We start from the raw sequence: 25,534 nt of genomic DNA on the forward strand, positions 1-25,534 counted from the left end.
GGTTGGTTCTGCACTGCAGAAATGATGCAGGTTGGCACCAGTTTAACTGCCATGGCTCAATGTTACGGAATTATGGGAACTGCAATTTTGTGAGTTATTTAGCCTTCTTTGTCAGAGAGCTCTGGTTCCCTAACAAACTACTATTTCCAGAATTCCATGGCAGTTAACATGGTGTCAACCTAGATTATTTCTGCAGTGCAGATGCAGTCAGAAGTCTTCTTGCTGGTGCCCAGCACCTTGATTTCTCTCTCATCCTCTATATAGCTATAAGACTTTTTAAAAACATCAGCATTGGGAGAATGGCAAACGAGGGTTGGAGATACACAGTTCATCAGTGTTGAGTTGCAGCACCATGTCTGCAATGAACAATGCAATAAAGCTTGAACTGAGAAAGACTGGGAATCAATCCATTGTAGCTGTGTGTGCATGCCTACAATAGGCAAGGTAGACAGCAGCTGCCTCCAGAATCCCTTACTAAGCATGTATAAACTGCAATACAGAGAGAAAGAGGGGAGACAGATAGGTCTGCCTCACCAGCTATGCCCTAGCATGTTTTTTTTAAAAAAAGATCTATAGGTTTGGCTACCAAAATGGAAACCTTAACAAAAACGTAGGTTGGAGAAAGAAAGAAAAAATCATCCCTGGATGCATTTTGGAACAAGCCTTCAACTAGTCTCTAGAAGGTTCAAAATGTTATTGTTTGCTCATGAAAGGTCTATCTAACTTTTCATGAAGTTTGGCTATCTAAATGGAAATCATAAAAATGGAAGTCAAATAGAAAAATATCATCCCTGGATGCACTTTGGAAGAAGCTTTCAACTGGTCTCTAGAAGGTTCAAAATGCTGTTGTTTACTTATGAAAGGCCTATCTTACTTGGATGTTTCATTTCACATGTGCATGTTGTTAATTGTGAAATAAAATGTTTTCTAAAACATGTTGAACTACTTATCTTTTTGTGGTATAAGAATACATCCTCATTTTTCCCTGTTATTTCTGCCTTTGCCCCAAAACACATCTGCTTCATTAACTGAAGCATACCTGTGCCTTCAGTTGCTAGATAAACAGCATACAAGCAATTTTCCTCCATTAGAAAGCTTTGTAAACAAAAAATAATTCTCCAATTTGTGGCTTAGCATTTCTATTAACAATGAATACCAAAAGTCCCAACTATATATTGGTTGGTGCTCAACAATGGAGTTCTATGGCACTTTCTCCCAGGGAAAGGGAAGTGTATATAGCTAGGTTGGAGAACATGTATTCTTCTAGATGTTTTTGGACTTCCATTCCTGTAAGTCTTAAGTAGCATACCCAACAATGAATGAAGATGGGAATTACAGTGCAGTAAGATCTGGATGGCCACACATTCCCAATACTAGTACATAGAACTGAATCTGAAGGCAATCTGCTCTTACTATCTCTCCCTCCCTCCCAAACCCTTGGTCACCTTTCCAACTTTATAGAGACAATGGATTGCTATTAGTGGGTATGATAGTTCACAATTCTTGATTCACATTTCAATCATCAAATGTCATAGCTAACATGCTCATATGCATTGGCTTAAAATGTATATTAAAACAGAACCTGAATGCTTTAGCTGTGGGTTGGGTAACAATTGGAATTATTTCATGGATGGAAGGTAAGAAGGAATTTGGACAACCTTTCTGATTTCCCTAACTGAAAGTGTTGTAACACTTGTATGACACTTGGGTCACACAACCACTCTCTCTTAAACTCACTTGGGGTTGTTGTAAAAATAAATAAGTGCATGGGGAATATATCTGCTATCATGAATCTGTTGGAGGAAAGACAAGATAAACATTATATCAAATATGTAACTTCTATCTTTTTAAAACGGCTATAATTGTATCTGCTATAGGAGTTTGAAATCCATCCCATGTGGACATAAAGACATCACAAGAGAATCCTACATTACTTTCCTTTAATCTCTGCCTTTCTTTAGTTAAACATGTTCCTTGTTAAAAATGTAAATCTCAGACTGCACACACATGTGTATATGGCCAGACAAATGAACACACAAAATGCCAGGCAGCATTTGCAGTATGCAAACCAATGACAGACTAAAGAAGGAAGGAAAGGGTGAAAGTGAAGTGACAGCAACAATTATTTTGAAAATACCTAGAGCCATGAAGGGGAGAAGGACAATGAGAAAAATAGAGATTCAGCTTCTGCAAAAAAAGAGGAACCCAAATGATATGGAAACTGGCATGTGGGTTAATTTGCAAGACCTAAAATTGGGAGCAAAGGTCACACATAATCTAAAGGAAAGAAACTCGATCATTCAGAAGGTCAACTCTCCACGGAGGCCCAGCAGCAGATGGGAACTTCAAATCGGAAGCCACAAGCGTATTACGAAGTCACTGTGTAAGACACAACATAAGCCCGCTTAGAGTCCCCCAGGAGCAAACCAGCAGCCAAAGGACGCTAGTTCCTACAGCTGTCAAAGATCTGTGATACATCCAAAGGCAAGATAATAGCTGATTTCATCCTCTGAAGTAATATCAAAGTAGGGTTTCCTGATACAATAGCCCTGGTGGGAGCCACAGAGAAATTTAAGGTTGGGTGTCCCTCACAGGATACACCGAAAATACATCTGAAAATAAGAATGTTGTGAAAAGCATTTGTTATATTAGCACACTATATGGATGTCTTTACAAATCTGTCCAGAAACCACAATTAGGGCAAAATATTGCTGCCAAATGGTTGCTTGGCACCTAAACAGCTTAATACATCTTCTTTGGGTCCCTGATGTTTATGGGCTTGATTGAGATGCTTGGAATGTATCTATATGTTTTCTATGTTGAAAACATGCTTTCTGTACAAAACATGCTATTTTCTATGCAGAAATATGTGCAATTTTATCACCACCAAACTGGAAAGAATCTTGTCCATCCAGCATTCTTCTTGGGATTTTTAATCTGTCATCTGAATATAAGACTTTGAAGGATTCTGATTCACATGTATAACAGAGGCTCTGCCTTTTCAGACTAACTGCTCTCCATGTGTTAGAAGCCAGCAGAATCAATGACAGAAGCCTGAGGGGTTAAAGCAGTGTGTTTATACAACGTGCAGAAATAATGAAGGCAACAGCTTGTTCACAAGGGGGAAAAATAGACATCTCTCAGACTATCTTATATAATATTGTCCCACACTTATTTGGGTCTGTCCATCTGTCCTGCATTACTGTGCTAAACTCTAAACTTCTTTAATAGCTTAAGTGTGAGTGGTACTGCCTGAAAGCCCACAAGAGGCAATGCATTATGTTTAAGAAACCTGCAGGCGTTGACAGAGAAATCCTTCTGCCGCCTCAGAAGCAGTTTCCAAAAAGCAGATCACAGCACCTTAGGTAGCACCACCACAGACATCCTTCTCTCATCTTAGAGATCATTCATCTTATGCAGCAACAAAGATGGACAACTGCAGGGTTCTTGGTGATTCAGGACTGCAACCCTTATAACTCTTCATCACTGTCTGAATTTCAGGCACAAATTGACCAAAAATGCAAGGCAGAAGGATGTCACCTCTGATACACACATCTGGGGTTTTTTTTAACCCCAGTTTTTAGTCAGGTTTTGTGGGCAGGGAGAGTCAGGAGCCTTCGTAGGACTTGAGCAGATTTGTGGGACCATGCAAAAAGGGGTTGGAACTGCATCTTGCCCATAGATCACATTTTCACCACCTTGAACTCTTTACTTGTCACTGTGTACCATACTATCATTTGATCCAGCATATAAACTGAGCAACCAACTGGTAGTTCACACAGGCTATTGGACAAAGGTAAGCCACTATGATGGACAGAGATTTCTATTTGGTGCTGAGGCTCACTTTGAGTATCACATATCCCACAACTGTCCCAGTTTAGCAGGGACAGTCCTGATTAATCCTCTGCTGTAGCAGTTTCTCAGTTGCTTTTGGAATGTCCCACTTTCCCTCTCCTTCCCCTTTTTCCTCAGTTTACTTCAGTTGCTGCAAACTGACTTCGCAGTGCAAAAGCAGTTTGCACTCAATTAATTCAACAATAAGACAAGGGGAGGATGACTTTCCCTTCCCTGTAGACTCCGGCAAAATCAAATTCCTGTAACTTCCTCAAGCTTTTCTTCTCCACTAACAACTTTTGTCAACTTGACAACACTCAGATGTTTCTTGGCAACTAGGATGTTCTTAGTTTTTATTTGTGAAATGTTGGAGTGTATGGCATCAGAGCCCAAGATTCTGTCCAACTGTAACATATGAATGGGACACACACCATAGAATCATGGAATCATAGAATCATAGAGTTGGAAGAGACCGCAAGGGCCATCCAGTCCAACCCCCTGCCATGCAGGAAATCTAAATCAAAGCATCCCTGACAGATGGCCATCCAGCCTCTGCTTAAAGACCTCCAAAGAAGGAGACTCCACTACACTTCGAGGGAGTTTGTTCCACTGTCGAAGAGCCCTTACTGTCAGGAAGTTCCTCCTAATGTTGAGGTGGAATCTCTTTTCCTGTAGCTTGCATCCAACACCCATTTAAAAAAATCTACATCTCCTTCTAATATTTTGTGTAGGTTTGGCCTCAAGGTCAAACAGGATGCAACAACAATATGGTTGCTATTCAGCCTTTACAAAAGTGGGCAGGAGGCAAAACCAGTTTCCATGTGCAGAGTAGCATGGAGAGACAACTCACCTTCATATTTTGTGGTTGTTCTGACTATATATCTCCGAGATAGAAAGTTGCTATTGCCAAGAAAAAAATGATTACTTATAACTGGTTTCAGGGAGAACAAGTGTACTCATAAGAAGGGGTGACTTATCCACTGTCATTATGCTGTGTTTTACAGTTCCAACAGTGAACATCTCAAGGATTCAGCATACATTAACTTATGCCATGTCAGTTTAGGTCAAGATCCTATACATTTTAGCACAGCATAAATATACACCAGCATTGTTGGGCTGAATTCCATGGTTGTGCAACTGATTATACAACAGCGATCAAGGAGTTTTACTGCACAACAGTTTACTACCTACCCACTCAACAAGTCAAAACTGTGAGAGAAGGCTGCATGTCTGCTTGCAGAACTGGTAGCAGTAGGGATCACACTTAACATAACCTCTGAAAAAGTACAACTATTTTAAAATAGGTGTAATGATCCCACAAGATTCTGGCCCTAGTTTCAGCTAGGATGGATGGAGTGTGTACTTCCAATCTGTGTCAGTTTCATAGGTGTTTATTCCATTTCCATGTTGTTTTCACTCCTTTCAGAACTATCTTTTAAGTGCATATGTGCTAACAAAATGCACATTTCTAATCTTATTTCCTCTCCAACTACCCTCTTCTATATAATTTATCCTAAGTTTTTTTTAAAATTTTATTTTTATTTGGTTTTTCTTTTCTTTACATCCTTATTTTCAGTAATCATCAATAAAAGATCATACATATCGTCTATACCTTCCCTTATCCCTTTCCCTTCCCTCCCTTTCCCCCCTTAAACCCCCCACCCTCTTACCCTTCCCCTCCCCTTCCCCCTGTACACATCCTAGTACTTCCAACCTATATAGTCCTTTATAGATTACATATTACTCTTTCGATTTTCCTTTACAATCATCATTCTTCCTTTACATATATCTATATACAAGTCATTTCTTTCGCTCTTTACCTCTTTACATTCCTAATCTTCCTTTTCTTTTCTTATTTCTCTTCTTTATTTTCCTTTTACTAACTTTCTTTTCTTCTTTCCACATACCGTATTACTATGTTCCATTCATCTTTATCCTTATCCTCTTCCTCTTTCTCTCCTTTTAACCTTTTAGACAATCTGTCTGAATCTCTCATATCTAACAATTTATTCATCCATTCTTTTAATGTAGGGGTCTGTGTAGATCTCCTTTTTTGAGCGTATAACAACCTTGCTGCTGTCACCATGTATAACACAATTTTCCAATATGTTCTTTCAGTCTCTCTTCCTATCACGCCTGTCATATTTAACAAAAATAACTCCGGGTTTTTCGGGAAATTCCTTTCCAACATTTTTTAAACATATGTCTGGGTAGCTTTTGGCATTTGTAATGCATTGCAAAATTTGAGAAACGCAAATCAAAAACAACAACAACAAACAGTTCCACTGCAATCCCAATTTTGATCCAAGATTTGCAGATTTGGCCTGTCTGGTTCAAAATGATAACTGAACAAAATCTTTGAGCAGCCCTAATGGTCACCTCAGAAAGCCATGCTAACTAAGGCTTAACTTGCTCAGAAAAACCAAAGAGGCTAAAACTACACCAGCCACCAGCCAGCAGGGCTGCAGAAGCACCAGCCAGAGGGTGGGAGAGCTGAAGGAACCATTTCTACTCTTCCCAATATTTATTTATTTATTCTTAAAAAAAAAATTAAACAAGAGGGACTCCCTTGCCCAGCTGACATCAGCAGCAGCAGCTGCAACCTGAGACCAGTTGTCTTGAATGGCAGGGAATCGAATCCAAGACAACAAGAAGAAACAACTTTTTTTTTCCATGGGGAGCAAGAAACACAATGCAAAAGCCCATCTTTTTTTTTTTTAACCCAACTGCAAATACTGCCTTGATTTGAGTTTTCTTTTGGAACAAAAGAGAAAATGCCTTTAAAAGAAAGAAAGGGAAAGCTTCTTCTGAAAGCCAGATCAGCAGATGGTTCTTTCCATACCAAGCAGGAGTGTTGGGGGAGATGGAGGGGGGCAGGAGGCGCAGGGAGCACAGCCAGGATTCAAATCAGTGGGATGTGACCAAGGCAGACGTGGTGGAGCGGCCTCTAACCCAGCTTCTGCACAAAGGGCTATTAAAGCGCATGAATGAATAGGCTGCCTAGTACATACAGTGTGCAGCTGCTGTTTACCATACTCACACTTCGGGCCTTACAAACACAGAATGGGAGAGATTAATAGATGATAGATAGATAGATAGATAGATAGATAGATAGATAGATAGATAGATAATAAATCGAGCCAATAATTTCTTACACGGTTTTTAAATAATTGGAATCTTAAGGATTATGCATCTATCCACCTATCTGATAATCATTACAATTCCAATTATTTTAAAAGCATGTAAGAAATTATTGGCTCAATTCATCAGTCACTAGAAGAGGATTGAGGATATTAAATTTCACAGAAAGATTTGTTCATTAAGAAGCTTCTTTATAACACACATTGATTGAGAAGGCTCCCTTCTTGGCTAGGGGAAGAGAGAAAAAGACAGATGGGCTAACTGTTTGTCAGAAGTTATGCAAACTAACAGATAAATAACTGCTCTTCTTTTCTATACAGTATAGATTCATTCTGCTACCCATGTGAGTATTGAAGTGTTTCAGTATGGGCAGGCTCAACAGTTTGATACGTGTAAATTAGAAACACAGCAACCAATGCACAAAACAACTCCATTGAATTAAGATGCTCTAAATAATCTACAGAAATGAGGAAGGGAGCAGGGGATAACTTAAATATTACTTGTCACCAAGTCTAACTGCACATCACCAGCTACATCCAACAAAGCTTGAACACAAGAGAAAGTTTCATTCTCACTACTAGGGTCACTGGTTTCCAGACCAGGCATGCTAGATGAATGCTCAGGGATACTAGTGCATACAGTTCTGTGTGCATTTCTTTAAAAATGGAGTGGGTTATAACCCTTGTTATTGTTACATACCACCAAGTCAACTTTGGCTTAGAAAGGTCTGAAAACCATGCCCTATGGGGAGAGGAGTAGGGAGCTGGGTACGTTTAGCCTGGAGAAGAAAAGGTTAAGAGGTGGCATGATAGCCATGTTTAAATATTTGAAGGGATGTCATGTTGAGGATGGAGCAAACTTGTTTCTGCTACTCCAGAGACTAGGACATGGAGCAATGTATTCAAACTACAGGAAAAGAGATTCCACCTAAACATTAGGAAGAGCTTCCTGATGGTAAGAGATGTTTGACAATGGAATATGATGCCTTATACTGTGGTATCTCTTTCTTTGGAGGCTTTTTACATAGAGGCTGAATGTCCATCTGTCAGAAGTGCTTGATTTGTGTGTTCCTGCATGGCAGAGGGCTGGACAGAATGGTCCTTGGGGTCTCTTCCAACTCTATGATTCTATGATCCTATGAGTGAGATATCTCCAAGAGATCCTGTTATTCGCAGGCTCAGGTTGCGAACTCAATCCTTTACTTCTTTTACTGTATGAATCTGCCTGCAAAGTGTTCTTCCTCTTTTCCTGCTGCTTTCCACTTTTCCCAGCATTTTAAAAGTGTATTTATTCATCAAGTGAGGATGGCAGAGCATGCTAACCTTGCCACTTGTACTGTCACCCTCTACATGGTCTGGGGGTAGCAAGTCTGAAGAAGCTCTCCATGGGGACTACCCACACTGAAAGCCAACTCTGCAAGTTGAAATTCTGGAAAGGTATCCATGGACAGTGGAGGATCTCTACTTTTGGCTTAGCTGCTTCAATACTTAGGATGGCAACCAGAACTGGCAACAGAAGAGGGAGAAATTAGAACTCCCTCACTCCTTCCTGCATACTGCATTACTTTGAAATTCTTGAACAGGGCTTATTATTTTCACATTGCATCCCTTCTGTGTTTTTGCAAGGGCTCCAGTCCAATCAACAGCTTTTGCCCTGAGGTTCTATGTTCTATCTATCCATCTATCTATCTATCTATCTATCTATCTATCTATTGAGTGTGGCATTATATCATATTCAGTTCACAGTTACATAAGTGGCATTCCACAAGCGTAACAGTTGCACATGCAATTGAACTTTTATGGATGGTGCACAACTACTGAACAGTCCCTTCAATGTACCCCTTGACTCACTGGGGTTGGAAAACCAGCAAGCATATTCAGAGATACATAATCGGTTGCACAGTGTGGCCAAAGAGTAGTGTAGTGCATCCACTACTTAACTACATGAGATTATGCAAGCATCATGCACAATCTCAGCTCTTGACTTTGTTAAGTGCACATCCACTCCTAGGTACATCTTCCAAAATACAAATTATCTCCATACCAGTACAAGCAACATCTCTACCTTCAGGTTCTTTCCTTTAATCTCTTTTTAATGTTTCCCCAAGCCCCAAACCTCATAGCTCCTTGTAGCTTTGACAAGAGACCCTTTTGTAATCTAAACTCAGTTGTTCAAAGGTTCTTAGGTCAGGAAATTACACACCTGCTGCATCTCGAACAATAGACTTTAGCTACCTACACCCATAAAGTACAATAGAGACTTCCTACAGAAGGTCTCAGCCTCTGCTCCTGAAGATACAGGCCTGTCTGCATTCCCATTGTAAACCTGTGCTTTTAAAGAGCTTTACAACACCCAGTCATAAAAAGCAAGCCACCAGCCTTTGAGGCTGATTTTTAGTAAGCAGACCTCACTCAGCCAAGAAAGCATCTTTCCTTCTCTTTCTTTTCTGTATTAATTGCCCAACAACAACTCTCACCACTGGGGACTGTTAAAGATTTTAGAGTGTAAGATGTGTGTGTGTGTGTGTGTATAATAACGTGCCATTCTAAAACCCACAAATGCACAGAGCTGCTCTCAAGCTAATATCTTACCAAAGCAATTGGCCATGGAAAGGAATGTATGAGAAAAGAGTGCCATAATCAGAATGTACAACAGGAAAAGTATGCAGTAGATGGGAAAGTAGAAGTTAATGTATTGACTGATAAGTACCACAGTGATTAAGGTATTGACCTTTCATCCTAAGAAAGCCCGGGTGGTCTTTCATACATTCTGATCTTATGGATCACAATCCTGTTAGTGCAGTTGTGCCAGCAGCTGCAATGACAGAGCCAGAGAATGACAGAATCTGAGAGGTGGAAGGGGACCATAATGGTCACCTAGTCTAATCCTCTACTATGAAGCAATACACAAGTAAAGCACCTTTGAAAGATGCCCATCTGACGTGTGTGTGTGTGTGTGTGTGTATCAGTTGACTCCACTGCAAAACAGTTTACAGTCAAGTTCTTTTTAATGTTTAGATGGAATCTCTTTTCTTGTAATTTGAATCTATTGGTTCTTATTCTAGTCTGTGGAAGAGCAGGAAAAATGTGCAGCACCACTACTACACTAGATCTCGAGTAAAGTGAAAAATAAAGTTATGCACGCATATTCTTTGCAGTGCTACAAGGAATTCTGGAATATATTATTCATTAATGGGGTACCTTTAAAACCTGCTCAGCCATGGCAATGCACTGGATAGACGGGGCAAGTGAGACTTTCTCGGGTTCAGAAGCCAAGGGCAAACCCCCTCTGAACAAATTCTGCCAAAAAACCTTGTGTTAGGGTTGCCTTAGGGTTGCCATAAGTCAGAAACAACTTGAAGGCATACAGCAACCACTCAAGGCAAAAAGATATATTGCACCATCCATGGATATGCAGTCTGTAACATCAAGTGTGAGGAAATTCTACTCAGAACAATACTAACTAGAATGTGATGTGCTTGCAACCTTAACGAAACACGCCTGTACAATTTGTAACCTGGTTAGCTGAACAAAACCATCCAAAGTGGCCTGTCAGGTCTGTTAACCTCTTTTTCTTTCTTTCTTTCTTTCTTTCTTTTGCAGGCTGCCTAAGGCTGTAGAAATGAAAGTGCAGGTATATGTCTTGGAGGCTGCTATGCATGGCCAGTGACCTTTCATTTATTCAAAGGTCACAAGTCAAGTGAGAGACAGTGTGGTGTAGTGGTTTAAGTGTTGGACTAGGACTCCAGGAGACCAGAGTTCAAGTCCCTGCTCGACCATGGAAACCCACTGGTTGGGCTTGAGCAAAACACACTCCCTTTGCTTCAGGGGAAAGCAATGTTGTTGTTGTTGTTACATTTATTTATAGAGTGCCATGGGCTTTACACAGCGCTTTACAGAGCAAAACAATCCAAAATACACATAAAAGCCTGCCTATGTCATACAACCTAAATGTGACACCCTCTCTGAAAAAATCTTGCCAAGAAAACCCCAAGATAGGGTTGCCTTAGTACTGTCATAAATTGGCTTTTACTTGAAGGCATACAACAACAAGCCAAACACATCTGCTCTGTGACATTACACTCGAGGAAGAGAAAAGTAAAAAAGAAGCAATGATGTTGTCTTCATCCCTCTTCTGACATATTCTTGGGCTTCATCACTGTCTTCTTCTGTAAATGATAGGCAAAAAGGGTCACAACAATATCTCAGAATGGCAAATGTTGGTGATTTCTGCCTTCAGCTGCCCTTAACCAGTTCCAGTTACTTCTTGACCCAAGCAGCTCATGTTTAATAAATACTCAAAACAGCAGGAGGGACATTTTGGTGTATCATCTTTCAAAGAAATGGAAGGCTTTTGTTTAAAGGCACAGGGACATACAAGTGCTAAATACACCAGGAAACTGCAAGCAAAGAGACTGAATATGAACAGATTCTGGTAGGGCAGATGCATAGGAGATAGGGAAATTTAAAGGAAAATTGGTCTCCACAGTCAAGAAAATAGGGTGGGTTTAACCAAAGTTGGGGCAGAGGGTTATTCAGCAACAGCAATTGGTATCAGAAGTATTTATCTGTCCATTTTCTGGAGATGGAAATAGCACTAGGGTTTCACTTAGCAAACTCACATGGGATGATAATAAAGAGATAAGCACCAAGAAAAATATTTAAAATGTGATTGTCAGCTTACTATCCATCTGGAGATAGCTCAGGAGTTTTCCAGTCTTATGCCTCCTCATAGAAAAACAGACAGAGTTCTAGAAAGTAGTTTTTGGTCTGACTGCAGTGGGTCCTTGATATCCACTGGTTACAGGACCCTCCATGGATACCAAAATCCATGGATGCTTAGGTTCCATTCTATAGGACTTAATAAAATGGTGTCCCTTATATAAAATGGCAAAATCAAGATTTGCTTTTTGGAACTTTAAAAACAAACTATTTTCACGCCAGTGATACCTGACTCTGTGGATGCAGAATCCATGGATATGGGAGACCGATTGTACAAGTCCCAGAATCCCATTTCTAGTATGGCCACCATTAAAAGATATAACACCATGAAATTAACTTTTGCAAGCTCGGCTACTAATACAAACAAGATTTAATAATAAAAAAGCACCTGGAAATTTTTTCTGCACAACAAGGCACTCCACACATTGTATTCTGTAATGAATAAAGAGGACCGTCTAGTGATGTAATTGAAATGTTCCACACAACTGGGAACAGTGTCACACTGGGGTTGCCCTTTTTAGTAGTCCTCGCTGAGAATAAGCAATGTCTGACTCAGTCCTTGTCCTTAGATTCTAGCCACTCCACTGGGAAGGAAGTTTCACAGTTCAGGAAGAGGATATAGAGAGCAGTTGTTCAGCTGATGGCCTTATGATATAGAAATAACCAGGCACAATGAAAAAAATCCTTTCTTTATACTACGGCTTCACAGGTTAAGGTGGTGGCAAATGCATGCGAGGTGTACAATTGTTGTTGTTGTTGCCTTCAAGTCATTTCCAGCTTATGGCCACCCATGGGGTTTCTTGGAAAGTTTCTTCAGAGGGAGTTTGCCACTGCAATCCTCTGAAGCTGAGAGAGTATGACTTCCCAAGGTCATCCAATGGGTTTACATGGCTGAGCATGAGTTTATGGATTCAAATCCTGGGCTCCAGAGTTGTAGCCCAATGTTCAAACCATTACACCACACTGGCCGCAAAAGTCAACATGGCTCACATATTGAAAACATACAGAAAAAAATCAACAATAAAACTAAATTAGATGATTAACCATATTAGAAACATACACTTTTATAGGGCTTCCTTCTTTCCTTCCATTCTAAAGGCTTCTCTGAATATTAAAATGATTCTCCTAGCCATGGGAGGATAGCAAGGAAGGGATCATGCAGCCTCCCTAGGGAAGGAGTTCCAAAGTCTAGGGGCAACCACTAAGAAGGCCCTCTTTCATGTTCCTACCAACCCTACTTGTGAAGGTGGTGGGACTAAGGGAGGACTTCTCCTGCAGATCTCAGGATCTGAGCAGGCTCATATGGGGTGATATAGGGCAGGTACAGATGGCCCTAAAAGGGCAGCTTGATGGTGCCCTTTTGAGTGCCAGATTGGGGCTATGGTAACTGCACACCATAGCCCTGATCTGGCATTTTTCCAGGGCCCCCAAAAAGTGGCAAAATGGCATTCCTTTTTGGAGCAGAAAGAAGCCACCCTTTCTGCTTTGGTGGCTCCTTTTCAATGCTCCTGCAGCATGCGGTGCATAACGCCGTGCCGCCAGAGTGCCACAACACTGCCCACCATCTGGCCAGGAGGGCAGCGTGATGCCGGTTTCGGGTGGCATCGGGGTGTCTGTCATCTAAACACTACACCCCCATTCTGCCCCCAAACCAGCATATTATGCCAATCTGTTTTGCCTGATAGTTTGTTAAATATATGGCTATACCACTGGGGTTTCCACATCCACATAATTCATGACCCCTGTTCTCTCTTTCCTCAATCCTTCCCTACCTCCTAGAAACCAAAGCCTTGTGAAAAGTGTCACTTCCATGCTCCTCACACATGGCTTGTTCTATTTAATTTTTTTTCCACTAGCACTAAGCATAACAGCAAACACTACAGTAATTTCTCAGCCTGTCTTATAACACAGAACACTTTGTTTTTCATGATTTCCGCTGCTGTGTGTAGCTGAAGCACAGTGAAACCAGACACAAAGGTTTCACTTCCTGGTCTTTATGTGCTGTTGTCACCTGAGAAAAGCATGAATCACAGCTGTGAGAGAGACAGTAATTTGTTGGTTTCAGCCACACACCTTACAACATAGTGCCCAAAATATATATTATGGATGCTGAATCAACAGTTTATTGAAAGCTCTATTTAAATGTAGTGCTGAATAATGGTAAAGAAAATTTCAGAATGGCAATAGTCATGTTCAGATCAGTGCTGGAGCAATATCTGGGCCTCCTAACATTCAAATTTGTCACCCCTTTCTCTATGGTGCCAATATTTGGTGGTTTCCCAGCCCTCTCTCCTTAGGATTCTATTTGCTCTTCCAAAGAGATGAAATACTCTCATACAGTGTAGTTATTGGCAGGTAGAGCTTTAAGATAAAACATGCTGATATTTTGCGTCCCATGCCTTTGCCTTTGACCCTGCTCACCAATGGAAAGTAGTCCCTGAAAATGCAAAATTTAATTTTGTTCTTAGGTTGAAAGTAGACCTCCATCTCTGATCTAAACAACTGGCCCTTCACTCTCACCCTCTTTGCCTTAAGAGGACCATAAAAGATTCTTTCTTTCTTCTTTTTTTAACCAAGCCAATTTTCTGTAACATACAAACCTGGGAAACTGCAATAAATCCTAACCCTAGTCAGTTAAGACATCTAGCACCAAACGGTGGTTTGATGTTCTGGTATGGTGATAAGTCATATGAAGGAGAGAACATGGGTGGAGAAGAGCCTGAGGATCACCACAATTCAACTGCAACAGTTAAACTAATCTTAATGTGGAATCTGAACCCACAAATTATGGATTGCAACTGGATAAAGGACCAAAGTTTAAAGTATGTTATCAAATAATACACATCTATTCTATGACTTGGTATAATGAAAGAATTGACCATTTTAAAAGGTACAGGGAAGGTATTTTTGCACCCAGAACTGAGTACAGGTCATGCCATACTTGGGACCTATCCACACTGCAGAAATAATCCAGGTTGACACTGCTTTAACAGCACTGGCTCAGTGCTAGGGAATCCTGGGAATTGTCATTTACTGTGTCACCAGAGCTCTCTGACAGAGAAGGCTAAATGTCTCACAAAACTTCAGTTCCCAGAATTTCCTAGGATTGAGCCAGGGCACTTAAAGTGGTCCCAAACCAGATTATTTCTACAGTGTAGATTGGACCTTGGAAATGCAGAACAAGAAAAATACATGAAACCAGAAGTTACCAGAGAACCACTTTCTATTTTGTCTTTTAAACTTGCAGAGCATTTCAAGGACCTTGTACTGTGTTTTAGGTCAAAATCATTGGAATGGGTTTTCATTCCAGAAAAAAAGAGGGGGAGGATACAGTTGAGCTGTTGGAAAGGCTCACAGTTTACAAAAATAACCTTGAGTTTATGTGACCAGGCCAGACATACAGGTCGAATTGAAAACTATACTTTGGGCTATCATTCTACCTCCCAAATGTCATTTCTTCTAAACAATGAAGTGCTGATAAGTAAAAAAGGAGAAAGCATAGGAGTAGCTCACCATAATGGTTTACCTGTACATTTATTTGGAAATGCAAATCATGGGTTGAATTCTAAATTCTGACTGCACAACGTCTGAATTGTGCCAATGATTTTCAGGAAAAAAAGCTTGTAAAGATAAGTGTTACACTAAATACTTATATACTGAAAGATTCAAACTCTTTCCCCAGCTCTCAAAGATTCACTCCTGTCTACATAAATTCAGTTATTTAGCCTCTGAAAATATCAAACAGGAAGGATTGCGGAGAACACAGGCAAGTTCCCCTCCCGTTAATGAAATGTTTTAAGATAATAACATCACAACCACTCCAGTCCTCTTGTGAGAAAAAGAATAAACTTATGTTGGCTTCAAACCCATCTTCAGACCCCAAAGGAGAAGATTATACACTCAAAGGACATCTTGCAATGAGTTGCTCTTTTCAAAGATAAGCCACTGTGGAATAGAAGCACTGAATACATTTCATCCAAGCAGCTCACACAAGGGAGAGGAATATGGTTGAGGGCTAATGTGATGGGAGACACAGGCACCCTGAAAACACACAAGAACCCACCAGAGGGATGATGAGAAACAATGGGCAAGCAATGATCTGGAAGGGGAGTAGCAAGAAAGCAGAATGCCCGCAGGGCCCTGTAAAAAGGAATGGTTGCAAAACTAGCAAGTCTGGGGGGAAATGCCAGAGACAAAGATGAGGTGGGAAGAGGCTTATATTTATACTATGGAGATCTAAACAGACCTTGTTCATGTTAATTTTTCAGATTACCAATCCCAGAAAAACCCAGACAGCATGGCCACTGACCATACCAATCATAGATTTCTGGATGCTGTATTATGACAAAAAAGTAACCTTTTCAAGCACTGAAAGTTAAGGGATGAGCAATGAAGAGCAAAGATTCATAAAGAATCTTCCAGTGTCCAGTGGGTTGATGGATCTGCTCCAGGCTTTAGTCCAGACTTGAAATAAACTATCCAAGGTGCTGAACCTACTTTGTTGATAGATTTCAGTCCCCTCTAAAGGTCAGTCAAAAAACTCTGGGCAAATTTGCCACCCCAAAGATATGGAAGCCACAAACCACCATTACGTACATCTTGCAAGAAAAGAAGCAACTTACAGTAGCAAACCAAGAACAGGAGCAACTTAACATGTTCCCAGCTCCCTTCCTGTTTATTGCAGTAGTAAATGGCAGTGGGGAGAAGAAGAAGTTCAAGGATCCAGCACAATAGATTCCTAGAAGCCTCATCCATACACTGGCAAGGCAGGAGGAGCACGAATGAAAGAAACAAAATTCCTAATTGTAAAACCCAAAACAAAAAATTGGGCTCACTGATTCATCTTTTGCATGGTAACTGTTCAACTGATGTATCACATGGACCACAGGACCTTTGTTTTGTTTGCACCCAAGTAAGACCTGTAAACATGAGTAGAGGGGACATGACAGGCATGCTGGCTCCACCTATCGAGGTCCTCAGTCCCAGACATCCTCCCAACCTGCCCAAACTGATGTGAGTTTCTACCCTCATTCACTTGTACATAGTGAGACAGTATGCCTAGTTAGGGATACTGCTTTATCAGGAGCGCCAGTTCTATGTTTATGCACACGTCTTCAAGTTGCATGACTGCTTATAGCAACATGTTCTACTTGCATTCAAGTGAAGAAAAATAAGAATCCCCTTCAGAGACCCTGGGGTCAACATGGGGATGCAAGGTCTACATCCCTATGGCCTTCACATCTTTTTAGTGTCTTCTGTTCAAAAATGTGGCTGCAGCTCTTGTCCAAGACAAAGTGTGGGAATAATTACTCGTTTGGACTACAGCACCCAGAATCCCTAAGAATCTTGGAAGGATTCTGAGAATTATAATCAAAAAGATTAATTTTTCCAAGCAGTACCTGGGGAAATGGCCAGAACTACTTTAATGTTCCTGAAGAGTAAGAAAGATTCTGGCCGTGTTGGCTGAGGGATTCTGGGAGTTATAGTTGAAAGGGGGAGCGGTTGAGCCTGGTCCAGAGGATTTTTTTTAAAGTTACATGATTATCTCTGCTCTTCAGTTTCAACAAAAGCTGAATCTAATCATTCCAAGAGTATGAGGAATATTGGAATGGTACTGTGGGCCATGAGTTTCCTGTGAAACAGTCCGCATTCATAAACCCTTAAGTGATATTCAAGTTAACTATTGCAGAAAATAGCTATTTCATTATACATGTAATTGCATTTTACCCTAATCTGAACCCATTGAGATTTGCCCTGAAAACTCCATGAAATATGACTATCTCCAAAGTAGATTTTGCTCATCTCATGCTGATAATGCTAGACACCCTTCCCAAAACACTTTTTTAAAAACTACTGAATACACATCTCCTTCATGAACACAGTCTACAAAGTAAAACGATGTTGAATGAAAATAGTTTGGCAAGTTGCACTCCTGAAAAACCCAACACATTCACTCTGGCAGGCAGGGTAGAAGAAAAGAACAAAGGAGGCAAAGAAACTGAACTTGAGAAGTCCTCAGCTTGTTACACAACATGGAATGGACCTTGGCTACTACTTCAATACTGTGACTGCAAATATCTATCAAACAAAACACTCAGTTCCCAGTGGGAGAAGCATGTGGGTGACTGCAATAGCTATTGGTTCTCGCAGCTGCTACAGTCACTCATTGCCTATAATTCAGTTTGGGACTTCCACATGCATATGTGTCCTTTATGCTTACAGATATGCTTTTTAGGGCACTGAGAGGGTTGATATGAGGTTGAGGGTTGACAGTGATTACCGAAGTGTTGAGATCTCCCAGAAGACTCCAACGAATCTCAGCACTGATGTCATCTTTGTGCATCTGTTTGCTCTCCACGAAGCACAGAATGACCATGCAAGGTGGATTCAGGGCTTCGCAACAGGAAAGGGAGTAGCATATGCCTCAGCATACCTTAAGTCCAAACTCTGACACGATGATGTATTGAGGCCACTGACAGACTACTTTCTTCCTGCCACACTCCCATTGGCCCATCACACAGCCATGAAACTTTTTGGTCATTTCTGCTGGAGAAGGTAGCCACAGCTGAAGTCTCAGTGAAAAACCCACCGAGTGGGCTGAGAGTGTTCAACAACATCTCTGCATGGGGCGCTTTAGCTTTTACAGGCATCTGGATGCTCCCCACAACACAGTGGTTATCTAATAGCTCCTATCACCTCACATTCCACTCAACAGATGATATTACAGTTGCCTACTTCACTTCTTCTTCAACTTCACTTTGTTCTTTTGTTGTTCTCTGCATATGGCAACCCAACGCAAACCTATTAAAGGTTGTCTCTCCTGTATCTGGAATTCCAAAATCTGAAATATTCCAAAATCCAAAATTGTCCACATGAGTGACAAAAACAGCGACATCTTTGATTTCTTATGGTTCAGTGTACATGAACTTTATTTCATGCACAAAATTATTAAAAATATTATGTGTAACATTACCTTCAGGCTATGTCTTTAAGGTGTATACAAAAGATACATGAATTTCATGTTTTGACTTGGATCTCATCTCCAAGAAAGTTCATTATGAATATGCAAGTATTCCAAAATACAAAAAATTCCAAAATCCTAAACACTTCTGGTCCCATTTTGAATAAGGGAGACTCATCTTCTGCAAGGTTTTCTTGGCAAGGTTCCTTCAAAAAAAAAAAAGGGGGGGGGTTGACCTCACCTTCTCTCTAAGGCTGAGAGAGAGTTACTTGCCCAAGGGCAACTACTGAGTTTCCATGGCTGAATGGGGATTCAAGTCCTAGTCTCTATAGTCACAGTCCAACACTCAAACCACCAAACCACACTGGCTGTCTCATCTTCTCTACTGCTGCTTTAATATAGTTCTTATTTCTCTGTTTCCCTTTATACAGAGATAACATGATGAACATATACAGTGTAAAAGCAGATACATGTACATCCAGAAAACATCTAGCCCTCCATCAAGAGAATCATGTGGCCCTCCAGATGTTGTCAGATCCCAGGTTCCAACAGTTCCAGGCATCAGTATTTATGTACTTATTTATACCTCACCTTTTCCCAGTTAGGGACTAATGGTGGCTTACAACAGTTAAAACAGACATAGTTCTAAATTAACAACATGCAAAAGGGACACATAGAGGGACACATGATTCCTGCTACTTTATTCCACATGTGTGCCTAGTAATTTTATCCCATACTTGTCCCCTAGTAGTCAATCCAAAAGGCAAGAAACAACACAGATGGCCCATTGGACCCAGCAGGAAATGAATTTTGACCCTAACACAACAGCCACTACCCTCCAAAAAGAGGCACTTAGAGACATTAATTTTATTCTTTTAGGTTATCTTGGAAGAGGTGGGTACTAAATCAAAGGCTGAATTAATTTTCCATTTATAGATAACAGCCAGAACCCTGGCAGCTCAAGATTGGAAGACTAATCTGGTCCCATCCATTCATGCTTGGTTGGTTAAAATCCAGACAACCTTGAAATGGGTTAAATTAACATACTGTATCAGGTTTAGAGAGGAGAGATTGAAGTCCATTGATTCAACAAGAAAGGAATAAATTTAAAAATTCTTCCTATGTAAAATGCTGTGGCTGAAATCCAACTGCTGGTTCTGACAGATGTAGACCCATTGATTAAACTGCTACCAGTAAATGATAAGTCAACACATATGTAAACCCCATTGATTTTGACACTTCTGCTCCTGTTGAATGTAGCAACTGAGTTGGCAATCCAGTTGAGAAGCTATACAATCAAGTGCCCATTTCATAAGAATGTGACATCTTAGCTTATGTCAATTCATGTATTTTATTTAAAAAAAGGCAAATGCTAAGAAAAAAACCAGGTTTCAGCTGTGCCCAACATCTTGCATTTCCATAGTAATAAACACAGTTCTCAGATACTAAATTGGAAATACATAAAACACTGATCCCACCTTCATACAGGAGTACCACAGCTCATTTCAATGTCTATTTTATTTTTTTATTTTAAAATGAAAATAATGATCAAAGAAATAAATGGATACAAGAAAACCCAAGAAGAAAACCTCTGGATAATATAACCCATGAGTTTATTCAAGCTGGAAGTGCACCACTGATTTAGTCCTAGTTCTTTTCTTCCTGCTGTGCTGTTCACCCTAGATCAGTGGCACTTTTGGTATTCAATAACTGCTGAAAGATCTGTTGGTAAGGTCCTGCTGTTTCCCCCTTGGATGCTTGAAAGAGACATTTCTGGATGGCAGGAGGGCTACTTTGGCATCCCTGGACAGCAACAGAATGTTCCTTGCAAAAGACAGTGCCCTCCATGCATGTTGAGCCACTCAATTTCTCCTTCTTGTGGGAAAAAGTGGGAAAGAAAAGCCATTTCAGGCCACAAGCTGTACAGAAACAAGACCACTTTACTGCCAAATTAAACTGCTGAAGTAGTCAATCCTTCACCCTGAACAGGAAAGTCTTGCCCCATCCAAGAGCTCAGCCTCCAATTTTGGCATATCCCATACCCCCACTTCCTTTGCTTCTCCAGTTCTACCACCTTCCACATCCTGCTATCTTCTTCTTCTTTAAACAAATCTGCCTCTTCATTACAGAATTCCTCTCTTCTCTCTCTTCCAAATCCCTTCTTAAAACTGGCCCTTTTCTTGGCTTAGGAGTTTATCACACAGGGCACTTATTGTTGCCCAAACGCTGCCCAAGTGTTACCCAAGTGTTTCAGAAGTGCCAGAGGTGGGATCATCCATCACACGTCTGAAACATCATAGAGGCTTCCCACTTCCTTTCCATCATAAAATATATATCTGGGGCCAGGACCCCTTCACATCCATGAGTGTACAAAACCTATGCATCACCTGTCCAATGCAGGAAACATCCGTGTCCACTTGCAGCCATTGTAATGTGTGAAGTCATTTCATGCTCCAGAAAGAAGGCAGTCAAAGCAAGGAACAATCATCTCTGGACAGCTGCCTTAAATAAACTCAGCAACAGAACCACAACACCAGCAACTCTCAAAATATTTTTATAATGAGGAGCCACACCTTGAGAGAAATGGAGATTGCCTTCTCCGATTGCATCTCCTCCCTGCTTTGCAATGATCACATAACACCCTCGAGGAAATTAGAGCAAACTGCTCTCACTTGGAAAAGCAACTGAGGTTGTTGGTTTCTTAATGTTTGCCAAGCGTCTTGCAGGGGAACCGTATAAAAAGTGGTTGGCAACCAAGGTGTCTCCTGTTTGCACCCAGTGGCAAAATCCCCAAGAGACTCAGGAAGAGTTAGAGAAATTTGGCATCTCCTAGACCTCCATTTTCCAATTGCCTGCAAATTCTGACTGGCTCACAGCCTGGTTTCTTAATTGAACTACAGAACTGCAAAAGACCTCAAAGTAGATAGCTGCTATTTTATTTAGTCATGTTTTATTCAGTGAATGAATCATCAATCCCCTGCCCATAAGATGAACCCCTATCAATGCAGCAAATGCAGCACGTAGGTGACCATCCATCCACACACTCCTTAAAAATATGTAAATAAAACAGACAATTACAGGCTATCTGCCCCATGCCATACTTCAGATGTGGATACAGTGTGTTTCTGGGACTGCATTTGGCCCCCAAAGATGTCTTTGTGATTTGTGTCCCACTCCCCAGCTGCCAACGTCTGACTGACATGTCAAAGGGTTTGATTTTCTCTTCTAGAAGTAGTCTGAGAGCAGCAATCTACTTTTTAAATAGGCTACAAACCCATTCCCTGTAAGGCAAAGCTATACAGACAGAAAGACCAGATTTATTTGGCTAGTTTTCGTTAAAAACCCAGCCCTTCAAATGTCCATGAGCTTGCCCTCTTGTTTTTCTCAACAGTTTTCCATAAGTGCACCTGCATCCATCTTACGATCACTACCGCAAGGAAATGCTGCACCTGACAGATTGCTGCCTTTTAGGCAACTGTTAAAGGCTCAGAATTGCTGTTGGGATGAAATATAAAGGTGCCAACTCATTGCATCCCAGTCTGTGCTGCTGATCTGATCTTCGCTTTTTCAACCTGTCTCCCAAGTTTCTTTTCAAGGTTGCTAGCATTCAGCATGTGTTTGGTTTTTGATCTTAGGTTGTATCAGCAGATGTATCTAGACAAAACTGTTGAGGACACTTGTGAAACTGGACACTGGGAATATAAACCTTTGAGTATTTCATCATCATATGCAAGGACAAATCATTTACAGTAGCTTTCTTCCCTCTTTGGGAGAAGACAAATATTCCTCCTCATTATTCTTTCTGTATTTGAGCATCCCAAACTTCTGAAGTTGAATTATTCTGCAGAGAAAATCACATGGATGGTTTCTACATCATAAACTTTATTTTGGTGCAAAAAAAGAAGTTTTTTGCATGTTTTTAAATATCAAAACAAAGTGTTTTTCTTCAGAGGATTCTCATTTTGCAACCCTAGCCTGGTCTCTGGAGCTATATCTCTCATCCACAGATGCCTACCCATCACGATCTGTATTACACGTTGACCTTCATCAATACAGATGCACAGAGGGAGAAGAAAGGATATCCCCCTCTCCCAAAAGAATTTGCAGACTGCAGACTCATTTGCAACACACACACACGGTCATTTTCAGGGACTGTACGATTTTGATGAAAATTATATTATTTCTAACATCCCTGTGCCATGGAATAAAACATCACCAAGGATCAGAAGGCACTGTGCAAGGGATACTGAATTCTCATTGTGCCCAGTTCATCCAAAGAGAATGGCTGTTTGGCAAAAACCAAGATTTATTTTCACTCTTTAATAAATAGACACACACACATACACAAATCTGACATCAAAGACTTTGCAACAATTTCTCCCTCTGACCTTGACATCTCTGAAAATTCAGAGGCTGATTCAGACTTATTTGGATCTTGAGCCTCACACAGTTGATCCCCCAGAGTGACCAGACCTTATAAGAAAAGTCTCATAATCCACATAAGAACAGTTCTTGTTAATTAAGCAATGGTGTGATCCCTTTATTTGGAAAGCCTTCCCTCTACCTGTCCCTTACTTTTCTCAAAGCTGCTCTGGGACAAAAGTAAAGGGGGATGTAATTAAAGGAAGCACACCAACAGAGTCTGCAGTCATACACTGAAGCCTTTAAACTTCCCGAGCTCTTCCGGTTTGAAGGCACAGTCTTTGTGTGCGTAACACAAGTGAGGCCATTATATTCCACTTCGAATGGCTCTTTAAAACACCCTTCAGCTCAGCCCCCTACAATGGCATGGCAGCTGGTGTGCAGGGACCATGGAACTTCTTATGCTAATAACATTCCCCCTGTTGTCTTGTTACGCGTCTCCCCCTTCCGCAGCTTTCCACCTCCATCTGTTTATCCTGTCCACCTGTTGTCACACATTTAGATTACAAAAACCCTTTCGGTTCCCAGATTGTCGCGTGGAGTTTCTCAACTAAAAAGGGGTTGCGTTTCGGCAATAACCAAATCATGAACAGTCAGCTAATTTAAGGAAGATAGTGAAAACCGAATGACGAATTCACACACAATGTTTGCACAAGTTGCACAGATGAATACCAAAAAACCCCAAAACCCAACCAAACAGGGAGCTGGAAGGAAAGAAGCAGTATCAAAATGGATAGTCTTACCTTCTTTTTGGAGTGGGCTCTGTCTTCCTCTTTTGCTGCTTTGTTATTTTTCCCAGCTCTTGAAAGTTTTTGTTCCCCAGATTGCTTAATGGTGATTTTGATCTCAGGTGGGCAGATATAGTTCTCCAGGTTCTTTGGAGGCTTTTTGGCTCTCTTTGTTGTCTGGATCTTCAGCTTAAGACTTCCCTCTGTAAAGTTAGCCTCCTTGATGGAAAATTCCTGTTCCTCGAGTCCATCTCCAGCCACCCATTTCTCACTGTCTGCATTCGAAGTGGAATCCACATCTCTTCCAGAGCATAGCTCATCTTCCTCTTCACCCTCCATACGATCACCGCTCACTGGGATACCTTTTGCAGAGCCAGACACAGGCAGCATGGCTTCTCCAGCACTGCCAGGAGCAGGTGGGGTCTTTGCAGAAGCCATGGCTGACCCCAAGAAATCTGTCTCATTCCCCCTTTGCCTGGAAATGCTTGAGTTCTCCCTTGGCTCCATGATGATGGCTCGGTCCATGGAAGTTTTATATGGGGGGAAGGGGAAAATGAGAAGAAAACAAAGGGGAAACCCCCTGGAAGGGATGGTACCTCTCGGTAAAGTCTCTCAGAGCCTTGATAGTCCAGTTACTGTGAGGAGGTCAGAAACATTCAGATCTGCAACTGGAGAGAATAAGAACAATAAAAAGGATGTCATCATTTTGTGACTAGTAATCTGCAATGTAAACTTGGGTGGTAAATCAAAATCATTTTATTTATTTCTTACTCTTCTGTTTTAGCTTTTCTCCAAGGAGCTCAAGACGGTGTACATGGCAGATCCTAGAAAAGTTACCATTTTAAGACTATAGCTCCTAAAATCCTTATTTCCAAAACGTAAGCTTTTCAAGCTTTCGTTTCATGGCCTTCATCTATCTTCATTTTTATCCACACAACTACCCAGTTAGGCAAATTAAACCAGGGTTGGCCATCATCTGACCTTCTAAATGTTGCTGAACAGAAAGTTCCAGCACTCCTTGCCATTGGCTTTACTGACTAGGGCTGCAGTCTAACAATATCTATAGGGCCACCTGATTCCCAGCTATAGTTTGGACAGAATTCTCAAATATCTAGATTTTCAGTTAAGCATATTCTGAAATTCAAATGCTGCTACTACATCTTGAAATGACAAGCAAGTGCAAAAATCAGTTTCATAAGGGTATGTTGTACAACTGGATGAGAAATCTAGATTTTTTTAAAACTGGACTATACAAAATTAAACGAGGAAGTACAGTTTCCCCTCTGTTTTTGAGGATTTCAGATCTGTGACCCTCACTTACTCATGAGGAGCAAATGGAGGGGGTTAAACTAGGGCAAACATCCCCATTCAAACCTATGGAGCTTGAATATCTGCAAGTTTTCATTTTCGTGGGGGGGGGGGGGGGGGTGCTGGTCCAGAACGGATCCCCTGCAAAAATGGAGGGCTGACTGTATACAGACCTGTTTTCCAAGAATCAAACATACCTAAAGTAAGGAGGAGGAGGGGAGGGGACTTGGTGTAAACATATGTTTTAGAAAAAGTTCAAAGAAGGTTGAAGACTCCATTGTATGTCATAAGATGACAGACAACCTAGTCTAGCAATTTGCCATGAGCTGACAGTTCCCAGAAGGGAATGGGAAGCTTGACACAGCTTGACCTGTGATTGTATTGCACCCTGCCTATGAACCTATGTGAAAAGTTGCATA

At 40.9% G+C, this 25,534-nt stretch overlaps 1 protein-coding gene across 3 annotated transcripts in view; it reads right to left on the reverse strand.

Moving 5' to 3' along the window:
- Positions 1-25,534, reverse strand: part of SETBP1 (SET binding protein 1) — a 355,994-nt gene that overhangs the window by 297,795 nt on the left and 32,665 nt on the right. For 2 of the 3 annotated variants that reach the window (XM_089497879.1, XM_089497888.1), the window contains exon 2: positions 23,823-24,475. In XM_089497879.1, coding sequence (XP_089354005.1) covers positions 23,823-24,332 — 510 coding nt within the window. In that variant the 5' untranslated portion in view covers positions 24,333-24,475. Of the gene's footprint in view, positions 1-21,044; positions 21,205-23,822; positions 24,476-25,534 lie in introns of those variants that run through there. The other variant, XM_089497896.1, reaches the window with a different exon arrangement.

Source organism: Sceloporus occidentalis, unplaced genomic scaffold (genome assembly GCF_023333645.1).
Source record: "Sceloporus occidentalis isolate IW3139 unplaced genomic scaffold, rSceOcc1.0.p SCAF_1, whole genome shotgun sequence".
NCBI classification, from domain to species: domain Eukaryota; kingdom Metazoa; phylum Chordata; class Lepidosauria; order Squamata; family Phrynosomatidae; genus Sceloporus; species Sceloporus occidentalis.